This window comes from Ipomoea triloba, chromosome 13, assembly GCF_003576645.1.
Source record: "Ipomoea triloba cultivar NCNSP0323 chromosome 13, ASM357664v1".
NCBI lineage: Eukaryota > Viridiplantae > Streptophyta > Magnoliopsida > Solanales > Convolvulaceae > Ipomoea > Ipomoea triloba.
Window position 1 is genome coordinate 1,296,636 of NC_044928.1, and position 21,308 is coordinate 1,317,943.

At 34.7% G+C, this 21,308-nt stretch overlaps 3 protein-coding genes across 4 annotated transcripts; 1 reads left to right on the forward strand and 2 right to left on the reverse strand.

The window, feature by feature from the left end:
• Window positions 1–226: 226 nt before the first annotated feature.
• On the reverse strand, window positions 227–2,478 carry LOC116000877 (receptor-like protein 50). Its single transcript, XM_031240741.1, has 2 exons — window positions 1,840–2,478; window positions 227–349 (listed from the first exon to the last, which is right to left on the reverse strand). The coding sequence occupies exons 1-2, from the start codon at window positions 2,284–2,286 to the stop codon at window positions 320–322; spliced, it is 477 nt and encodes a 158-aa protein (XP_031096601.1). The 5' UTR covers window positions 2,287–2,478; the 3' UTR covers window positions 227–319.
• A 2,152-nt stretch (window positions 2,479–4,630) lies between these two features.
• Window positions 4,631–7,516, reverse strand: LOC116002303 (receptor-like protein 50). Its single transcript, XM_031242407.1, has one exon. It carries the CDS (start codon window positions 7,514–7,516, stop codon window positions 4,631–4,633), a length of 2,886 nt encoding a protein of 961 aa, XP_031098267.1.
• A 1,450-nt stretch (window positions 7,517–8,966) lies between these two features.
• On the forward strand, window positions 8,967–12,677 carry LOC116000829 (uncharacterized methyltransferase At2g41040, chloroplastic). Of its 2 annotated transcripts, none has more exons than XM_031240671.1 (8): window positions 8,967–9,339; window positions 10,294–10,394; window positions 10,480–10,620; window positions 10,856–10,937; window positions 11,050–11,243; window positions 11,323–11,434; window positions 11,778–11,882; window positions 12,262–12,677. In XM_031240671.1, the coding sequence occupies exons 1-8, from the start codon at window positions 9,178–9,180 to the stop codon at window positions 12,307–12,309; spliced, it is 945 nt and encodes a 314-aa protein (XP_031096531.1). In that variant the 5' UTR covers window positions 8,967–9,177; the 3' UTR covers window positions 12,310–12,677. The 2 variants fall into 2 exon arrangements, with proteins under 2 accessions (XP_031096531.1, XP_031096530.1); XM_031240670.1 differs by having other exon boundaries at window positions 8,970–9,339; window positions 12,278–12,674.
• Window positions 12,678–21,308: the final 8,631 nt, after the last annotated feature.

Here is a 21,308-nt window from a genome sequence, read left to right on the forward strand (position 1 = left end):
CCCAGACCCACAACAAATCCTAATGCAATGCTGGCGTAGATATCACCACGGTCAGACGATTGTTTCTCTTCTGATTTTGGTTGTACAGATGCTGGTTCTTTAATGCCACTGCAAGATACATTTAGTGGAATTATTCCACATAGCTCACCATTTCCAATGAACGAGCTTGCACCGAATGTAAATTGGTAGCCTTGGGGAATCCTTCCAACAAGATGGTTGTATGATAAGTTTAAGAAGGACAGGGACTTAATGTTCAAAAGCTGCACTGGGATATTTCCAGATAGATTGTTGACCGACAAGTCCAATGCTTCAAATTTTTTCAAGTTTTGGAGGGATCGAGGTATACTACCTATCAGGGCATTGTGAGAGAAGTTGAGAAGATGAAGCAGTTTAAGCTCTCCAACACTCTCTGGTATGCTGCCTTCAAATTGGTTACTTGAAAAATCAATAGTGGTTAAGGTAGTTATAACTTTCTCTAAAACGAAATCTGTTAGTCCTTTTAAAGAAAGCGAGACTGAGTAATCATAATAGAAGCCCCAAGATCCTAAAGCTGTGTAGTGTAAGTAGTCAAGCTTGGAATGTGCTTCATTCCTGCTGTCAGCCACAATGGCTATTAGTTCCAAGAATAAATCAGCTGGTAACATTCCACTGAAGTTATTCGAGGCTAGATCAATGACTTTTAATCTTGGCCAGCTATTGTTTACCTTGAGTTGGAGGGGGCAAGCAATGCTTCCATGAAAATGGTTGGAACGCAGTACAAGTATGTGTAACTCGGGCAATTTATTGAGCCAGCAAGGAAATGTATCACTTAATTTGTTACTTCCAAGATTTAAGACCTTAACATTTGTACAATTCACCAAGGATGGAGAGATCTAAAGCTGTTAGTGTAGATTGGTTTTTCAAAAAGTTGGGAAATTTATGCACATTGCAGGAGGCTAACACTAAAGTACTAAATTGAGGGAGGATGGGAAATTCTAGTGGGCTTATGTTTGTTTCAACTACCAACTTGTTATGGGAAAAGTCAAGACTCTCAATATTCTTAGGGTTTCTAAATTTAGTTAGATGTACAGTACCATTGAATCTATTTGACCCAAGTCCTAAGAATGAAAGTTTCTGAAGCTGAAAGAAGGATGAGGGTATTGGCCCTTCCAAATTGTTGCTTGTCAAATCAAGTCTTTCCAATGGAGAAGTCACATTTTGCAGTTCAATTAATGGACCAGAAAATTTGTTTGAAGAAAGATCGAGCTCTGAAAGCTCCGGAAGTTGAAACAAAAATAAGGGTATTGGCCCTTCTAAGTTGTTGATACTTAAATCAAGAATTCCCATGGGTGAAGTCACATTTCGCAATTCATTTATTTGACCAGAAAATTTATTATCAGAAAGAAATAAGGATTGAAGTGATGGCATGAAAAACAGGGATGCTGGGATGGGCCCTGAAAATGAATTTTCTCTCAAATCTAATAATTCAAGATTGTGGAGGCCATCCTAGTGAGAGAAAGGAATTTCACCAGCAAAATCATTCCTATTAAGGGTTATGACAATGAGGTTCTTAGATTGCTTAAATGATGGAATTGAACCACTGAAGTGATTCCAGTCCAAGAATACCTCAACAAGTTTGGTAAGCTTTCTAAAAGAAGCAGGGATTGGTCCGCTAAAATCACAACCTGTAAGGTGAATATAGGACAACAGCCTAAGATTTCCAATGGATTCAGGTAAATTCCCAGAAAACATTGTAAAAGCAACTTTCAGAACCTGGAGAGATCCATTTTCTGGAAATTCTGGTAAAGAACCCCTAAGCATTCCATTTAATGACAAGTCAATGGTTTGCAGAGTTGGTACCTGGAATATTTTGTGAGGGACTATTCCAGTGAAGTTGCAACGTACGAGGCTCAAAACCGTCAGGTTGGTGAAATCTGGGAAGAAGTCCGGAAATGGAGCTGAGAAGTTGATGTTATCAAGCATGATGACAGAAAGGGATGGGAGTTTGAGCAAGAGAGACAAGTTGAAGCCATTGCTGATTGACTCGTCGTCACTCAGGTTAAGACGGCTAATATGTCCACCACTCTCAGCATCATTGCAACTCACACCCGGCCAGTGGCAGCAGTCAACTCTTTCATCCCATAGCACCAGCTTGGTGGATGCAGAAGAATTGCAAGTGATTTCCCTTCGTATCTGGAGAAGCACAGTCTTTTCATCCAGAATGCACTGACCTGATACCACATATATGCTGAATACATTTGAGAGAAGCAGTATCATGGAAATCCAGGTAAACACCAGAAACTTCATTTTATTTATCACCAGATTTCCTTGTTCTTGAGCTGTATAGTATGTAGAAGAGCTAGCTGAAATTTGTATCAGAATGAAACCATGGGTTTTTGTGTATGAATGGATAGATCTAAGCTAGCATATATCGGGTCAATGTACCAAATATTTGATAGTATATATTCTTTATTAATTATCTGTTACGTTATGTTGTTGCCTAGCTGTTTCACCACTGAAAATGAATGTAAAACAAAAGCATCTTAATTGTGAAAACAAGAATATAATGTGTTGACAGAATGTTTGTCTGATCTTCCCACCACATTCCAATATGGCGGCCGGCTAACATGTTTTATCTTTATTTAACACGAGATTGGGCACCACGTGTGTTAAAAAAATTAAAGAAATGCAGTTTCAGACAGTAGTAAGGATATGATGCAGCTGCAAGGAATGAAAGCAATGTTAGTGTCATTAATGGCAACTATTCAGATTAGAAGATCCAACATGTTCCTTAATGGCAACTATAATATTATAAGATTGTCCAAGCCGTCTCAGTAAGAGGAGGGATTTTTACTAAACAAATTCCAACTTAATCTGAACTCAATCCAGGTAAACATCAGAATCCTCATTTTATCACCAGATTTCCTTGTTCTTGAACTGTAGAAGAGCTGAAATTTATATCAGAAACCATGGGTCGTTGTGTATGATAGATCTAGAATGGGTTCAATAATGTAATATTGCTTATTACTTTAATTAGCATCACATGTAGAATGTTATTTTTATAATGTATGTTAGTTGGTTAGTTTCTTATGAACAAGTGCGATTTCACATTTCATTTAAAAAAGTGCGGCGTGCTCACAGTGCCCGGAGTTGGCCGGATCCACATTGATAATGCATATACATACATATCTGATATATATTCTTTATTATTTGTTATGTTGTTGCCTAGTGGAAATTTATATAATGGACCAGGTCCACCTAGCATTATTCTTCTAATTAAAACGAGGAGGCACAGAATTTATACCTTTAAAGTACAAAATTTCATAACACAAAATGGAACAAAATCATACCACGAGACTCATGTTATATATTTACTTATTTTTCAAATATGATTTAGATACATAATTTTTATAGAGAGAAATTGAATTATGCAATATTGACCCAACTCTTGTTGTAGCCAAAATTCATCCATAAGCATGCTAATGAATGTTGCTAAATAGAAGACATAGTGCTCAGAACGGCAGTGCATCAGCTCGTGGAGGCCATCCCAGACTCCCAGTGAGAGAAAGGAATTTCACCAGTAAAATTATTCCTATTAAGGTCTATATATGATTTCATAATAATAATAATGTTTAATCGCTTTCTCAATTAATCATATTAATTAATATGGATGCCAACAGTGGTCAGATCAGATTGGATGGCAGGTAACAATTATTCTCTTATTTTGAACTTAATGACCCCTCAAGGCTCACTATTGCCCCCCTAATACTTGTACACTATTGGTAAAATTCAAATCATGTACCTTGCAGTTGCAGTTGTTAGCAAAGTAATTCAAAGCTTCCCTTATCCTTGGTTGTCACATTTGTGATGCTCTCATGAATAGTTTGAAGTTCAACTTCTGTGGTGATCTTGTTGGTTAAAAATGACCTAAATATTTATAAGTTGTATGAAAAAAAAAAAAAAAAAGTAACTAAAAACCCACACAGTGATAAATTCATAAAATTTGCATATCCAAGCACAAAATTATTTTATATATATATATAAAACAAACCCCAACATAGAAGCCTACAAACAACACAATCCACACTAGCTCATTAGTTTAGTATGCAATATTTAGAACAAGAGACTAAGATTTGAAACTCAACAGAGGCTGTGTAGAGGTTATGTTTAAAGTGGATAGATGGACTCAACCTTTTGGGGCAAGAAAAAATTTAGTTAGATAAACAAAATTATATCTGCACGGCTTTAGCTCAGTGATTTATTAGGCAATATTTGAAAAAAGAGTCAAGGTTCAAAATTCGGCAAGGATAATGTGGGGATTATGCTCGAAGTGGCCAGTCCCACATGCTCTGTCAGCCCTTAGGGTTATGAAAATCGGAGAAGAGGAGAAGATAAACAAAGTTACCAGATGGATGAGAAGAACATATATATATATATATATATATATATATATATATAAAAGCATTAAACACTGCATTTATGGTGGAGGGGTGGGCTTTCAGCTCTGCCCTTTTGTGAGGTGACTCTTTTTGTCTAATAATGTAAGCATTTATGTTTGCTAGAAATGACAGACATAAAGGGATGAAATGAGTAACAAAGTATAGGGACTGATTGTGCGATCTCTCCCTCAATCACAAGTGTCATATATACATTAGATGCTTTTGCTTCTAAATCTTGTTCCCCCACAATCTCTCTGAAAGAGTATCTTTGAAAGAATTCCATCAATCTTCTTGTTATAATATGATCTCCATTTTCTGGACAGCAAAAGTGGCACAAAGATTCCTCCTAGACCCCCAACAAATCCTAAGCCAATGCCAGTGTAGATCTCAGCATTGTCAGATGATTCTTCCTCCTCTAGTTCTGGCAGTACTGGAGATGCTGGTTCTTTATTGCCACTACAAGACACATGAAGTGGGAATCCACATAGCCCCTTGTTTTCCACGAACGAGCTTTCCCCGAAGGTTTTAAACTGGTTGCCTTGTGGAATCCTTCCAACGAGACGGTTGTGAGATAAGTTCAAGAAGGACAAGAAGGTTAGGCTCACAAGCTGGTCCGGGATATTCCCCGTGAGGCTATTGAGTGACAGGTCCAGTGCTTCCAAATCTTTCAAGTGTTCAAGAGATCGAGGAATATTGCCTGTCAGGGCATTTTGAGAGATGTTAAGGAGACGAAGCAGTTTAAGCTCTCCAACGGTCTCTGGTATGCTCCCTTGGAATTGGTTATTCGAAAAATCGATAGAAGTGAAGAGAGTAAGAATTTTCTGTATATTGTAGTTTCCATTTCCTTTCAGAGAAAGTGAGACTGAGTCTTGATAGTAAACCTTCCAGGCTGCTGAAGTGAAGTGCAAGTAGTTAATCTCTAACTCTGCTGCTTTATCCCTGTCAACCATAATTGCTTTTAGTCCCAAGAACAAATTGGCTGGTAGGGTTCCACTGAAATTATTGGAGGCTAAGTCAATGACCCTTAAGCTTGGCCAGCTGCTGTTTACACCAAGTCCAGGGCAAGAAATGCTCCCGTGAAATTGATTGGAACTTAGTACAAGTATGTGCAGATTCGACAATTTATCGAGCCAACAAGGAAAGGTATCACTTATTGTATTGTTTCCAAGATTTAAGACCTTAAGCTTTGTGCAGTTCACCAAGGATGGAGGAAGCCGCCCTTCGAAGAAATTCTGGCTGAGATCCAATGTCTCCAAAGAACAGCTTTGCAGAAACACTTGTGGTATCTCGCCACTTAAATGGTTCCCTTTAAGATTGATTACGCCAAGGTTGGTGTTATTCTGAGCCAGGCATGATGGGATTGTGCCTTGCAGAGAGTTGTAAGACAAGTCGAGCACTTCGAGAAGGGCTACATGGCACCATGAAGGCGGGATTCTTCCGCTCACTCTATTGTTGGCAATGGAAAAGAAGCGAATATTTGGGAGCTGATCACCAATGTCAGGAGGCATTGTGGAGGAGAAGTTGTTGTTTGAGAGGTCCAAATGCACTGCTGCTCGTGGCAACGGTGGAACCTTTCCGCTTAGCAGATTGGAATTCAGATCAAGGTAATCATGGCGACCGTATTCCATTGGCTCTTGGATGTGTGTAAGATGATTGTGAGAAAGGTTGAGATATCGGACAAACCCATCATTGATTCCCCATATCCAGCTAGGAATTTCCCCGCTTATAGCGTTGCTGGACAGGTCTAGCATTGCCAGTCTAGATTGATTTTTCAGAAAATCAGGAATTTGCTGCAGATTGCAAGAGGCTAATGATAAGAATTGGAACTGAGGGAAGAAGGGAAGTTCTGCTTCACTTATGTTTGTCTCAATTGCCAAGTTGTTATAGGACAAGTCAAGATTGTAAGTACTCTCAAGGTTCTTAAATTTGGTTAGCTGCACAGTACCACTGAATTTGTTCCAAGAAAGCGAGAGCGATGAAAGATCCCGAAGTTGAAACAAGAACGAGGGTATCGGCCCTTCCAAGTTGTTGCTGCCCAAATCAAGATCTGTCAGTGGAGAACTCACATTCTTCTGCAAATCGATTATTCGGCCAGAAAATTTGTTCATGAAAAGATATAAGGTCTGAAGTGATGGCAGGGAAAACAGTGAAGCTGGGATTGGCCCGGAAAATGAATTGTTATTCAAGTATAGAGCTTCAAGATTGTCAAGGCCATCCCAGTGAGAGGAAGGGATTTCACCTGAAAATTTGTTACTAGAAAGGTCTAAAACAGTGAGGTTCTTGGACAGCTTAAATGATGGGATTTCACCTGTAAATTTGTTACTAGAAAGGTCTAAAACAGTGAGGTTTTTGGACAGGTTAAAAGATGGAATTGAACCACTAAACTGATTCCTAGCCAAACTCACATGAACAAGATTGGTAAGCTTTCCAAAAGAAGCAGGGATTGATCCACTAAAACTGCAATCTGAAAGGTCAATATGAGACAACATTCTGAGGTTTCCAATGGACTCAGGTAAATTCCCAGAAAACTTTGTACTATAAAGTGACAAACTCTGAAGAGATCCATTTTCTGGGAAGTCTGGCAAAGACCCCCCAACCATTTCATTGAAACTTAAGTCAACGGTTTGCAGCGTTCGTACCTGGAATACTTTCCGATCAACCGTTCCACTGAAGTTGCAACTCGCGAGGCTCAAAACAGTCAGATTGGTGAAATCTGAGAAGAAGTCTGGAAATGGAACAGACAAATTGATCCCATCAAGCCTAATAACCGAAACCAATCTTAGTTTCAGCAAGAGAGACACATTGAATCCCCCGGTGATTGGCTCGTTGCTGAGGTCCAGGCTCGTAACATATCCTGCACCATTGCACCCCACACCAGGCCACTTGCAGCAGTCATCTCTTTCGTCCCACTGCACCAATTTTGTTGAGGCCAAAGGATCGAAAGTAAGATTACTTCGTATCTGGAGAAGCGAAGTCTTCTGGTCTAGAAGACACTGACCCAATGCACACATTACATTTATTCTGAATAAATTTGAGAAAAGTAGTACCACTGTAAGAATCCTGGTAAACATCAGCACCCTCATTTTATCACCAGGCATATCAGAAACTGAGAAACAGATTTATTAGTTCTTGAGGTGTAGAAGAGCTGAAATTTATATATCTTTTGATTCTCACATAAACAGATCAAAATTGGGTTGTTAGTGTATGAAAGATCTGGCATTGGGTCAATGAAGTACTACTTGTTAGCTTACTTAGAATGACTAAAATATTTCTTCTATATAATCATGAGATCTTTTTATAGATTATCTTGTTGGATCCAATAACACATGTCTGAATTATTTATTGTTCATTCTTGTCTTCTTGCATCCAGCTGTTTTAGTGTAAAGAAAACAAAACACAAATGCATCAGCAGCTTGTAAAAACAAGAAGATACTGACAGCAGAAAGTTTGTGTCTGCAAATGATGTTCCAATATGGCTGCTCATGCTATTGTTTAGAGAAGATTGGGAACCTGAAAGAGACAAGGTTGGTTTCAGGCAGGCAGGAGTGAAAGCAAAGCATGTTTACATTGATACTGAATATTACGCTGAAATCTTGCAATTTTGTTGTCTTTTAGTGATGATGGGAATTGGGCAGAGCCCACATGTTTGTTACAGATTACATGAAAGAAGACAAAGGGAATTAAAAAAATGTTTTGGTCAAACTAAGGAAGCATAACAGATGGGGTAGGTGCTAGGTAGAAGTGTCTAGGGAGGAAAATTGTGCCTTTTTCAAATAAAATAAGAATAAGGGTGAAATAGGTAATCAAAAACTGCACAGGATAATACAATTATGTTATTGAATGATTGGTTAAAAATTTGTAAATTATACAAATTGGATGTAATGTCTTAGTTTAGGAATCAATTATAATCTTTTAAATTTCAATAACCTAATTGCATTATTGTGTGCAATTCGTTAACGGACTCTTATTCTAATAAAATAATACTACACATACTATCAATTTTTACTTCATTTATTAACGAGGTAAACCCCACTCCTCACTATGTGAGTATGTGGCCCTCGCCCTGTGACCCTAGCCGGCAAAGAGCCACAAGGAGGTAAATCAGCCTAGGTTACCCATAGCTGACCGGCACAAACTCAAGGGCTTGAGGTTCGAACCCACGACCTCTCGGCTGCAGGTGTAACTCTCTTACCACTTGAGCTGCCATTATGGGCTTATTAACGAGGTAAACCCCACTCATACATGTTCGAATTCATTCAAAAAAAAAAAAAAAAAAAGAAAGAAAGAAAGAAAAGGAAGTGATCTACTGTTCTTATTATTTTCTTTTTCTTCCATTTTTACTCCATGAGAGTTTATATATAAATTTGTTTGCAGTTCAAATTGATTGATCAAAAAAATATGGGTTTAACAAAAAAATCTATTTTAAAATTTAAGATTTCTGGCCTGAAAAATTAGGTAGTGAAGTATGTGGCAACTGCACATCCTCAGAAACACAGAAACGTATGAAAAAGGAATCAACTTTCCTCAGAAGAAACTCTATTCCAGAACTTCCTTTTCCTCCACACAAAATAAAAAACGAAACAAAAAATTTTAAACAAAAATGAAACAAAATCACCAAAGTTTTCCTCCTCTCCTTCTGTCGCTGGTGAAATCTCCGATATATATAGGTCTGATTGCGTATATATACTCTCACAGAGAAACAAGTAAGAACAAAAGAGAAGAGAAAGAAACCCATCATAGGACATAGTCATATATTGCCATGGCTATTGCTGCTCCTGCTGCTTCGCCTTCCATTCGCATAAGCCATCGAAGTTCTTTATTCCCGAATTGCCCTTCTGTTTCTTGGAAATCCCAGTATCGTCCTCACTCTGTCGTGCTTTCTAGTAGAATCAGAGCAAGCTCCAGTCTTGCTGTTGAACCGGTAATTTTCTTTCTTTGTGGATAGGGAAATGGATGAAGTTCAGTCTTTTTATGGTTTTTGTTAACATGGGAGTGGAGATTAATATTACCCATACTTTTTTTCTTTAAAAATATGAAGACAAATTTAGAATTTCAGGTAATTGGTAAAGAAAAATCTTGAATTTAGGGGCTGATTGTTTTGTGAGAATGGAATTTTCATTTGATCATGGACCAAACTGTTTGGTTAATCTTTGTGGTGTATTTTTGTTACTGTTCATTGCCCAACTGTAATTGAGCATCAATTGATTGATTTTCTGCCTAACTGTATTATGATAAGCTGAAGTTCTCCATTAAACTATGCATCAGTGTTGAGTGCTGAGCTTTGCTTTGAAGTTTTTGGTAGGCTGGAATGAACAAAGTTCTGATCTTTATGCCTTCAAAACTCAATTATTTGAGGGAAAATTACATTTTTTGTGCTTCAGTTATACCCGTGGTATAGACTTAATACTTGAGACTTGAGATATATGCGTAACCATCTTTAACCCTAAGTTAGGGTGTGAAGTGACGATTTTAGTCTTCCAGGACTATTTCAGCCACCAATATATTACCTAACAAAGTGGCTGATTTGGTCCTTCAGGGACTAAAATCGCCACTTTGCGCATAATTTAGGAGTTAAAGATGGTCACACGTATAGGACTAAGTCTATATTATGTGTATAACTGAAGGACCAAAAATGTAATTTTCCCATTATTTGATCTTCTGGAGTTTTGCTGTGGATAGTTCTTCTTGATCCTAAGGTGAATTGAATAGTGTAAATTTTTTCTTTTTCTGATTTTTCAACTCTTCAGAGTTTGATGTTTTGTTTCATGATTATGCTCGCCCCATTGCTTATTAATTTAAGCTCAAATTATGTGGTATACTGAAACCTTGGTTGCGGTCTTGATCATATGCAACTGCTTCATTATTGCTCATTCAGGAGTTAAGTACTCAAGCTCAAACAAGTACAGATGTTGAATTGTTTGCATGCCCAGTTTGTTATGAACCGCTAATAAGAAAAGGTCCTTCGGGTTTTAATTTGTAAGTTCAGACATGAAATGCATTAAAATGATGTTTGCGCATATGCATGAGTGGTTGTTTGACTTCGAACCCTTAACTCCTACAGACCAGCAATCTATAGATCTGGATTCAAATGCAAGAAGTGTAACAAGACATATTCGAGTAAAAATATCTATGTCGATCTTACTGTTACTGCTGGAACAAAGGAGTACAATGAATTTAAACCCGCTAGAACTGAGCTATTCAGGTACAAAAATGTTCTCTGTTATCATATTATGTTTTGATTAAATGAATGACAGTTCTAAGTACAAAGTTCTTTCACTCTACCACTGAATTTAAACTAAAATAATACGAGTACAAATTTTAAATCCCCACTTCCCAGTATAACTGACCGAAAAAATTGAAAGAACTGAAATTTTGTTAAGACTCTTGGTTTTTGAAAAGATATTATATCCAGTGATTGGTGGCCTTGCCTTCTATAGGAGTCCGCTTGTTTCCTTCTTGTATGAGAGAGGCTGGCGTCAAAATTTTAACCGGAGCGGTTTTCCAGGTCCCGATGAAGAGGTAAAAGTTCTTTGATTGTACTTCCAGTCTTGGTAAATCCTTCACAGGTTTAACCAAGTCATGTCTACAAATGCAATTATTTTCTAAAATGATTCACGTGGGTTCTCTGCAGTTTCAAATGGCTCAGGAATACTTTAAAGCAGTTCAAGGTGGTATTCTTGTAGATGTAAGCTGTGGCAGTGGATTGTTCTCCCGGAAATTTGCAAAGTCAGGCGACTATTCAAGAGTCATTGCACTGGATTTTTCTGAAAATATGCTGCGCCAGTGTTACGACTTCATCAAGAACGATGAAAGTATTCTAAACTCGTACGTAACTCCAGCTACAACAAGTTTATACGAGACAAAAGTCGCATTTTCTGAAATTCTCCTTCGCCCAAACCTGCAGGAATCTTGCACTTGTGAGGGCAGATGTTTCCCGATTACCTTTCTCATCTGGATCAGTTGATGCTGTTCATGCTGGTGCAGCGTTGCATTGTTGGCCATCACCATCAAATGCAGTAAGTTCTTGAATTTTTTATGGCTTCTATGCATTCCCTGAAGAGAGTCTTTATATCTGTTGATACTAAGGATCTGATCTCTCTCGCCCATTTGGAACTTGGATTTGAATTTATCAGTATCTTAATTTCGCCCAGAACTGAATCACCCTAATGCTCGATACTTACAGAAACATGTCATTTTCCTATCTTGAAACTTCTTCCTGCTTGGCTACTTGCTTAGATGGGTGTTTTTGCTTTTCGACAAAGTTCAAATAGGATTTTTAAATGAGGAATCGGTTACATCTAACTTTGTTAAAAGACCTCACGAAATTTGATGTTTTTATTTCATCTGAACTTGCGCCAGATTGCTGAAATCAACCGTATCTTGCGTAGTGGGGGTGTGTTTGTGGGAACTACTTTTCTTCGATTCCGTCAATCTACTCCTGCAATACTAAGGCCATTAAGAGAGGTGAGTCACTCATCTTTCATCTTATTTGTCTAATGCTAAGTTTTGTGCATCTAGAAATAGCAACGACAAAGAAAACTCGATGGTTATTATAAATTATAATGAACTAGCATTCCTTCCAGCAAAGAGTAACTCATATCATGCAGTGTCATAACCATATGTAATCGCTAGTTGGATACTTGAAGAAACCTTAATTGCTGTTAGGCAATGGTCATTTGACAGTTAGGGTCGGTTGCACTTTGTTTTTTGAGTGTACTATATGCACGATGTCCTCTCTCGACTCACATGGCCTTTTAGTTTTGTCGGACCCGTTGTAGAATCTGTTGTTTTGCAATATCTGATGTGTATCATGTTCAAGAATCACTTTGGTGTATAATTCAAGTTGAATTTGGAAGCAGAGGGCTTTGCAAGGCTACAGCTACCTTACTGAGGAGGAGATTGAAGACTTGTGCAAATCTTGTGGCCTTGTCAATTTTTCCAAGAAAGTCCAAGAATCCTTCATCATGTTTTCTGCTCAAAAACCATAATCTTGTTTTCTCTTGTTTCATCTTTTTGTCTCTTGTATACCTTGTTCTTTTAATGTTACATCCACTTTGTAAGAAGCAAATAATATAATTAAATACAGGAAATGTTATAATGGCTTAGGGCATCATGTCTTCACCTTTTTTTTTTTTATTTTTACGGGTGATGTGGAAAACTCAAAGTCATTATCTGAAAGTGTGCGTGCATTAGGTATATTTTACTCCTATGTAATAGAGAAGTAAACTACAATAATTAAACTCGTGGTTTTATGTACAAGATTTGTGTTTCACATACTTAACCACCCCTTTTGAGGTTATATTGATGTATTTTGTGTTTTATAATGGAATGTGTTTACAAGCATAGTTTTGTAGGAATTACTGGTTGAGTTAGTAATGATTATGACACCATGTCATATGATGTGAATACTATGTATGTGAATATTTTTTAATCTTGTATCTTAAATAAAAATATTTTTAAAACTCCAGTAATTGAGTTTTACTCCGTACTATATAGACTCTCATTCTCTATTTCATTATTTTTACTTCTTGACATGTCAAGATATAATATGTTATCTTTATTATGAGTCAGAATTCACAAGAAAGTGTCAACATACATCAAACTTTTGTGTGAGAGAATAAAACTAGAGAGTAGAACTTGGAAGTCCAACTAGTATTTTTTATAGGGAGTGAACTTGGAAGTCTAACTAGTACAACTTTTGTGTGAGAAAATAAAACTAAAGAGTAGAACTTGGAAGTCCAACTAGTATTTTTTATAGGGAGTGAACTTGGAAGTCGAACTAGTATGGAGTATTTTTTATAGGGAGTAAACTTGAGAGTCCAAGTAGTATTCTTCCCACAAATTATAGAAAAGATATGATAGAATACTACACAGGATGAAGAACCCAACATACAAATATAGTTCATTCAATTTTATTTAAACATTAAATTTTATTTTGTGACATTAATCAAAACCCACATCTAAATTTGGTTCATATAACTTTGAATTCTTATCCATGGATGAGATGAAAGTTAATGAAAGGGACTCCTAGGTAGTTTCTAGGTTGTCCCCTAGATTTGAGGTCAACATAACCCATACCTAATTAAGGGTGTGTTTGGAAAGCAGGAAAATGACTTCTGGAAAATGTTTTCTGGAAAATGAGTCATTTTCCAGAAAACAGTTTCATTTCCGGTGTTTGGTTGCATTCTGGAAAATTGTCTTTTTGTATTTGGTTCATTTTCTGGAAAATGAATTAAATTATATAATTTTACATTTTAAATTATTTTTTTTTAAATATAATATAATAATAATAATATATAAAATAATAATATTTCTTTTAAAAAGTAACATATGTGGCTATTTTGGCCAAAAAAATTGTTGAAGCCAAATCCGAAAAATGACTTCCCGAAAAAAAATCCGGAAGTCATTTTCCGGAAAAATGGCCTCATTTTCCTTGGTCAATGGAAATTATTTTCCGTTGACTGCATTTTCCAGACACTGTCAAACACCAAAAGCCCGAAAAATGATTTCCAGAAATCATTTTCCGGGCTACCAAACACACCCTAAGTATTATATTCTAAGGGTATATTTAGTTCGCATATGGGAATCAAAATCAAGTTGGGCTTTGTGATCAAAGATTGTAGCATGGGAGGGAATTGTTGGGCGTCGGTCTGGTTAGTCGAGTTCAGTCCCTACTTAATTCGAGACGTGACAATATGCACACACATATAATTAGTAAAGGACAATAATACAATGTACTTTACTGGGTAACCACAAAGTTACAAGTTCGGCTCTTAATATGAGCAGTCTATTGGTTTCTTAGTTTGAACTAGTCAACTATATGTTATAATGCGAGATTAGGAGATTTACCTAGTGCACACTTTTAGACAATACCTGCACATTTCCTTCACGGCTCAGAAAAAGTACAATAGTGTAATGCAATAATGCATATATGTTAAATAAAAATTAGAGCTAATGTCATATGGGGTCCTCCGAGCAGGGTGGTTTTGCCACGGTTAGTTCTAAACTTTAAAATTGACCATTTGTGGTCCTTCGACATTAATTCAAATTGTTACTATTTGTGGTCCAAGTTAACCGTGCATAGTCCTTCAACTTTCAAAATTTAACCAGGTGTTGTCCTCCTAGAAGGACCATGGATGGTTAAAATTTGATAGTTGAAGAACCTTGTGTAAAAATAGTAAAAATTACTATTTTTACTATTTTTAAAAGTCAAATGACTACAGGTAATCAATTTGAAAATTTAAAACTGAAAATGACAAAATTACTATACTCAGAAGATTTCATGTGATATTAACTCGTAAAAATTAATACCACACGAAAGTTGATCGTCAATGAGAATGCGTTGACGATTGACAGCAGGAAATTGTAACTGTAAAACGTGAAATCATAATGTAATGCAATAATGCATATATGTTTGTAAAAATTAATACGACACGGAAGTTGATAGTCAATGAGAATGCGTTTGAAGATTAACAGCAGGACATTGTAACTGTAAAACGTGAAAAATGATTTCAATTCAACTTGAGGTCATTGTCAAAACCTAATTAATTAGCATGGAAATAGAAATCAAGAAAATAAGCGGATACCAAATGTGAGGAAAACACATAAATATAGAGTTAGTTAATTTCACTAGAGGTCTCTTGTCTATGGTGATAATTTTAAATTTAGTTTTAGACTATGTTTTTGTAGTTTAACATCTCAAATTATTATTTTTTGGACATTTAAATCATTCTTATGACTTTTCTATGTCTAGTAAGGACATTTTTGTCTCTTTATATGTTTCTTTTGTTATTTTTCGGGTTTCAACAGGTTTAATTGGTTTAGGACTTTACTAAAAACCGGTTTAAAAATAGGGTTACTAAAAATAAGAGGTTGCCTAAAGTCCTAAACCAATGGTTAAAACCGGAAAATAACAAAAGAAAACTATGAAAAGACAAAAATGCTCTTACTAAAAATATAAAAAGTTATGAGAATGACTAAAAGTGTCCAAAAAATAATAGCGTGGGATGTTAAATGGCAAAAACGATAGTTTATGACTAAATTTAAAATTGTCACAAAAAACAAAGAATCTCGGGTGGAATTAACTCTATAAATATATATCTAAAAAGAGTATTTGTAAATATTTTTTTAAAAAATATGAATAGTTAAGAAAATAATACAAATCATTTTATGGAGTTTTCGTAAGTTATTTTTGGAAAGAAATATTTCTATAATTATCAACTTAGTTTTTAATTAAAATATAAAGTTAATGTCATATGGATAATTCGAGTATAGTGGTTTAGCCACGTTTAGTCCTAAACTTTCAAATTACCACCAGTGGTCGTTCAACTTTCAAATTGTTACCATCCGTGGTTTAAGTTTCTCACTCATGATCCTTCAATTTTCAAAATTTAACCATTTATGGTCATCTTGTAAGGATTGTGATTAAAATTTGATTGTTGAAAGACTATATAATTCATGAATCTCACATGTTAAATGAAAACTTAAATTTGTTGTTGACTTTTTGACTATTTGAATTTATGCATAGACTTTCCATATTACTTTAAGGAGAGTTTGGTTCATATAATGTTAAATTACCTTAAGGAATTAATGTTAGATTGTTGAGAAGGTTAAATTACTGGGAATGTTAAATTTCTGTATTTGATAAAAACTAGGCTATGTAATATAAACATGTTTAGTTGATGATTTGTTGTTAATCTTATTATGGTTATTTTACCTTAATACCCTCATATTACAAATCACCTTGCAAACATGAAAATGTGTCGAACTGCTACAATATAATGTTCTTTCTTTTTCAAATTTATGTTTTTCCTTATATAGTCCTCTTTTATAAAAATAAAATAAATAAAATAAAGTTCAAAATCAAGCTTTCACCTTGATGTTAAGGGCAAAAAATGTAAAATGGCAAGGGAATCTAACATTATCTAAGATGAATAAGCTATGGGAATCACATTCCCTCAAAAACAAAGAAAAATCTGATGTGGAGACAATATTTGATTCTAAAGGAATATTATATAACTCCAACCAAACATAAAAATATTAGATAACCAACCTAATATAACCCTAATTATCTTATATAATCTGAACCAAACACCCTAACTTTGTTCAAATGATGATTTGCCTCATTTTGTTACGGGAAAAGCTTTTTTCTTTGGTATGAGACAAATTTCATATATTAATGCTCTTTGTAAGACTTTTACTTAGACCAATTAAAGAGTTCTATCTTTCCACTCTCCCCACACCCAAAAAAAGAAAGTAAAGTATTATTATTATATTAATCTAAGACTACCGTCCAAAATCAAAAGTTATAAACAAAGTTTGCTTATTTCTTTCAAAAAAAAAAAAAAAAAAAAAAAGTTTGCTTATAAACAAAGTTATATTAGGTTGGTACATGCCACAAACAATTCAATTAGTTCTTGGTTAGTAAATTATAGGTAACTGTACATAATTGACTCATAGTAGTCGCAGTGTAAATGTTTAACTCAATATAATAGGATTTTTGTGGACACCAAATATTGAATTTTCACCAAAAGTTTGTATAAGGCACTTGGGTTTTAGGGTAATTTTTTGCTTAGATTATATTGTTCTTGGCCGGCCTATATTTGTAGTTAACTAGGCTTGATCTACTTCTTACATTTGTAATGGAGAGGTTTGTTCCTGCTTGTATGAGGAGGCTGGCTTTTCTCAACTAATAGTCCTCAACGAGTAATGTGGTATAAAAATTCCTCTAATTTATTCTTATCATTTTTCATAAAAATTCACTAAATAAGTGACGAGATAATATTTGATGATACTACACTATTATACTCCTTGACTTTGCTACGCTCTCAACTTGGGAGTAGGAGGGCTAATGACATGATAATTTGACAAGGTGCTGGATCTGACCTAGTGCACTTGTTCTAACCCATCAAAGCAAACAGTAACGATCAGAGCATATGGAATAGGTTACTAGAGACCACACATTAAGAGCACTGTCTCATCAAAGAGAGGAGTTATGAAAGGTCAGCGCACTTATAGAAGAGTGCGTCTCAATTAACTGAGGACATAGCGTCACTTATTAAGAGGCCGTTAATATAATTATTGTAACCGTTACAAGTTTATAGTATAAAGGGTGACCTCGTGTAGTAAGAGGGGGATCCGATTGACGATTGTTGTACACAGAACTTACTTTTAGCAATATAACTTGTCTCAATTTACTTATACGCATATATATATATATATATATATATATATATATATATATATATATATATATATATATATATATATATATATACTCTAACCATATTTACGGTCAATAAGTAAGTTGTTTCTACGCATTTACAATAGTGAACAAATTTTGTGCTTTAATTACTAAACCAGCCACAGACTTTTTCTTCTTTTTTTTTTTTTAATACTATTGACTCTGTTACAATATATTATCTGTTCATATATACTTATTAGTTGTTACTCTTTCAGAAGAGATACTAGCCCTCTTCATTTACTCACGTTCTTTCTACTTAATTATATATTAATGTATACATATTAATCATGCAGCTACCATCTTTAATTTATCTTTGTACATGCATGCATACAGAACCAAAGTCAACCAAATACTTCCTACGTAATCTGTTATTATATAATTAAATTAGCAGACATGGATCACAATGCCGTTGGTGTAAAATATTACCATAATGTGCCAAAAAGATAGTCAAGGGAATGGACCATTGGTTTCACAAAACAAAAGTGGATGGAACATTATTTTTATAATAGAAAGTCACGAGTTTGATTTTTGTCCACACACACACATACATATATATATATATATATATATATGTCTTCATATAAAAGGTGAAGACTAATTTCAGTCGTCCATCAAGGTTCATCAATGTTGAGGGTTTTAGTAAAAAAAAAATACTGGATCAATTTTTATAATTATTGAATCCCAGAGAACACACCCCAAGAGAAAATAAAGAACCAATCTCAATCTTATATTTGTAAAAATCAAACGGATCATATCAATTTTTTTTAAAAATACGGTGGCATTTTCATAATTATTGTCAGCTTCACTTTGCAACTTAGAACATTATACTATATATGCACTTTGTGCCAACTAAATATGCATTCATGGATAACGTTTAAAAAATCAATAAAAAAGCGAAATGTTAAATCTAAATCGTAAATGTTAAATCCTAAGCAGTAAAAAGTGAATCCTTAAACCAAATAAAACAAAAAATTTCAGTTATAAACTCTAAATTTCAAACCTAAGTGTAATGCATTTTCACATTTTTGTAAGTACAATTTTTTAATACTAAATGTGTATTTTATAACAGCTAACTGTGCATTCTTGAAAAATTATGAGAAATGCAAATTTTAATGTTTTAAATTGCATTGTAAAGTTTGTGATAATTACAAAATATCACTGCGTTTTTAAAAAAAATCTAATATGATATGATTGGTTTGATTATTTCAAATACAAAATTGATATATATTGATTCTTAATTTTCTCTTAAAAACTTGTTCTTATTGGATTATATTCAATACTATATATATATATATAAATATATATACATACATATATATATATATATACATATATATATATATATATATGTATATATATATTTTACATATATACACACACACACACATATATATATATATATACATATATATATATATATACATATATATATATGTATGTATGTATCATGTATGTATGTATAAGCAACCCCTCTTGCATGAAACCGCAGCTTTTCTGACCATATACATAGCATCTAGCATGTAGTTATCTATTTCTGGTAAGGCACCATTTTGAGATCAAATAAAATATATACGAAGATAAAAAAAAAAACAAAAAAAAAAACATATACTCCGTATTATATTGACCTAGTTTGTATCGTCGTTTAATTTGTTCCTAGGTATGCAACTATTGTTAATATATTCCATATATATTGCATGCATGCAGCATGTGTCAAAAAGCATGTAGTTAATTCTCAAAATATGGGTTGACTTGATTGATGATTATCATCTGATCTATATATGATTTAAATAATAATCAATCATTTATTGTGGGTAAGGTGAAAAGGTCCAAATAAACTTTATATATAGAATTTTATAAATGCATTAAAATATAAATGGAGATATCCTAGTTTAGGAAGTTACTTTAATTTGACTCAGTCATCCATATATGTAATAGTACGTAAAAATTGGGAACAAACACACCATGTATAAGAAGTCCTGTGGGAGTCTTATGACTCTGAAAAGATGGGCTTCAATCTTATTAATATATAACTATTATTTTTTTTGGATTACAACAAGAATCTACACCGTACCACTATTCGAGTATCAAATAAGTCTTATTCAAATGTAATAGTTTACAAATCATATAAAATCAACTCTAGTCATGTGTAACTTTTCGTAAATACGTACAACAATATTTATAACTCTCTTAAATACATACATAGGGTTCTAATTGGAAAAAATTGCAACTATTTTGAAACTCTCTTAAATACATATAACTTAGGGTGCGTTTGGTTCGCACATGGGAATCGGAATCGGAATGGGTATCAAATACTTGGTAAAGGTAATGGGTTTTGGTGAAATTATTTAGCATGTTTGGTAGTTGGGTGGAATGGGAATGATTATTAATAGTTGGGGAAGAAATGATGAAGGGAGATGAAACCCTTATCTAATAAGGGTATGGGTTTTGCCATTAATGGGGTATTCCAAACCCATAGTAGCATTCACAAAACCTATAAACCAAACACTAACAATCACTTTGATACTCATACCTTATGCCTAAACCCCCCAACCAAACACACCCTTAGTTAATACAGTATATATACTCTTTTAAATATGTGTGTCCAATCAAGGGTGATGATATTTTCCAAACAAAAAGAGTAAGGTTGTTAAAGTTTATTATTGTTGGTTTATGTACATACTTTGTGTTCCATTGTGTCATTGAATTGAGTTTATAATTGCTAAAAAGTTCGTTATTTATAAATATATTAAATTATTAGATAAGATGGACCAACCTTTTTTTAAAACTAACTAGTTGCATTAACACCTTTAATTTAGTCGTACCTCATATGTATAATTATCTTAATAAATACATAACTTAGACAATACATTAATTATAGGGGCCATCTTCTGTCGGGGTAGGGGGGGGTGAATATGAGGTAGTGACCAACAGCCTCACTCTAAACTCGTCCTCAACCAAATTCTTCCATTTTTTTGTTGGTAAATTCACGGGCTGGTCTAGGGGAAATCGTCACTTGTGGAAACCGAACTCGGATTCTCCCGAAATTCTTCCCCACAAAGAGAGTTCATTTGCTACTTGAGCTATCCCATTGTGTTTCAATCCACTTTCATCTGAAAAAGAAAGTTATCATCGATTTGTCAACTATATGTCTATATATATATGTATATATGTGTGTGTCCTGAGGGGGGGTAGGGGGGGGGGTGATTATGAGGTAGTGACCAACATCCGCACTCTAAACTCGTCTTCAACCAAATCCTCCCAACTTTGTCATCTTGAAGGATCTTATGCAAAGAGATCGGGAGCGCAAATTCACTTTCATCTGAAAAAGAAAGTTATCTTCAATTTGTCAACTATATGTCTATATATGTATATATGTGTGTCTCCTACCAAATTAAAGATGATAAGAATATGTTTGGAATGGATGAAGAGGGGCTCAAGTTTATTGTTGTTGATTTATATGTTTATTTTGTCATAGTCTAATTATGCATGTCATTATTTGAGTTTATAATTGTTAGAAATGCTCACTATTTATCATGAGGATAGACATGCAAGCTAGGAGTATTATAATAATAAAGACTAAAGACCAGCCCTGCTCCCCCCCCCCCCCCCCCCCCCCCCCCCCCCCCCCCCCCCCCCCCCCCCCCCCC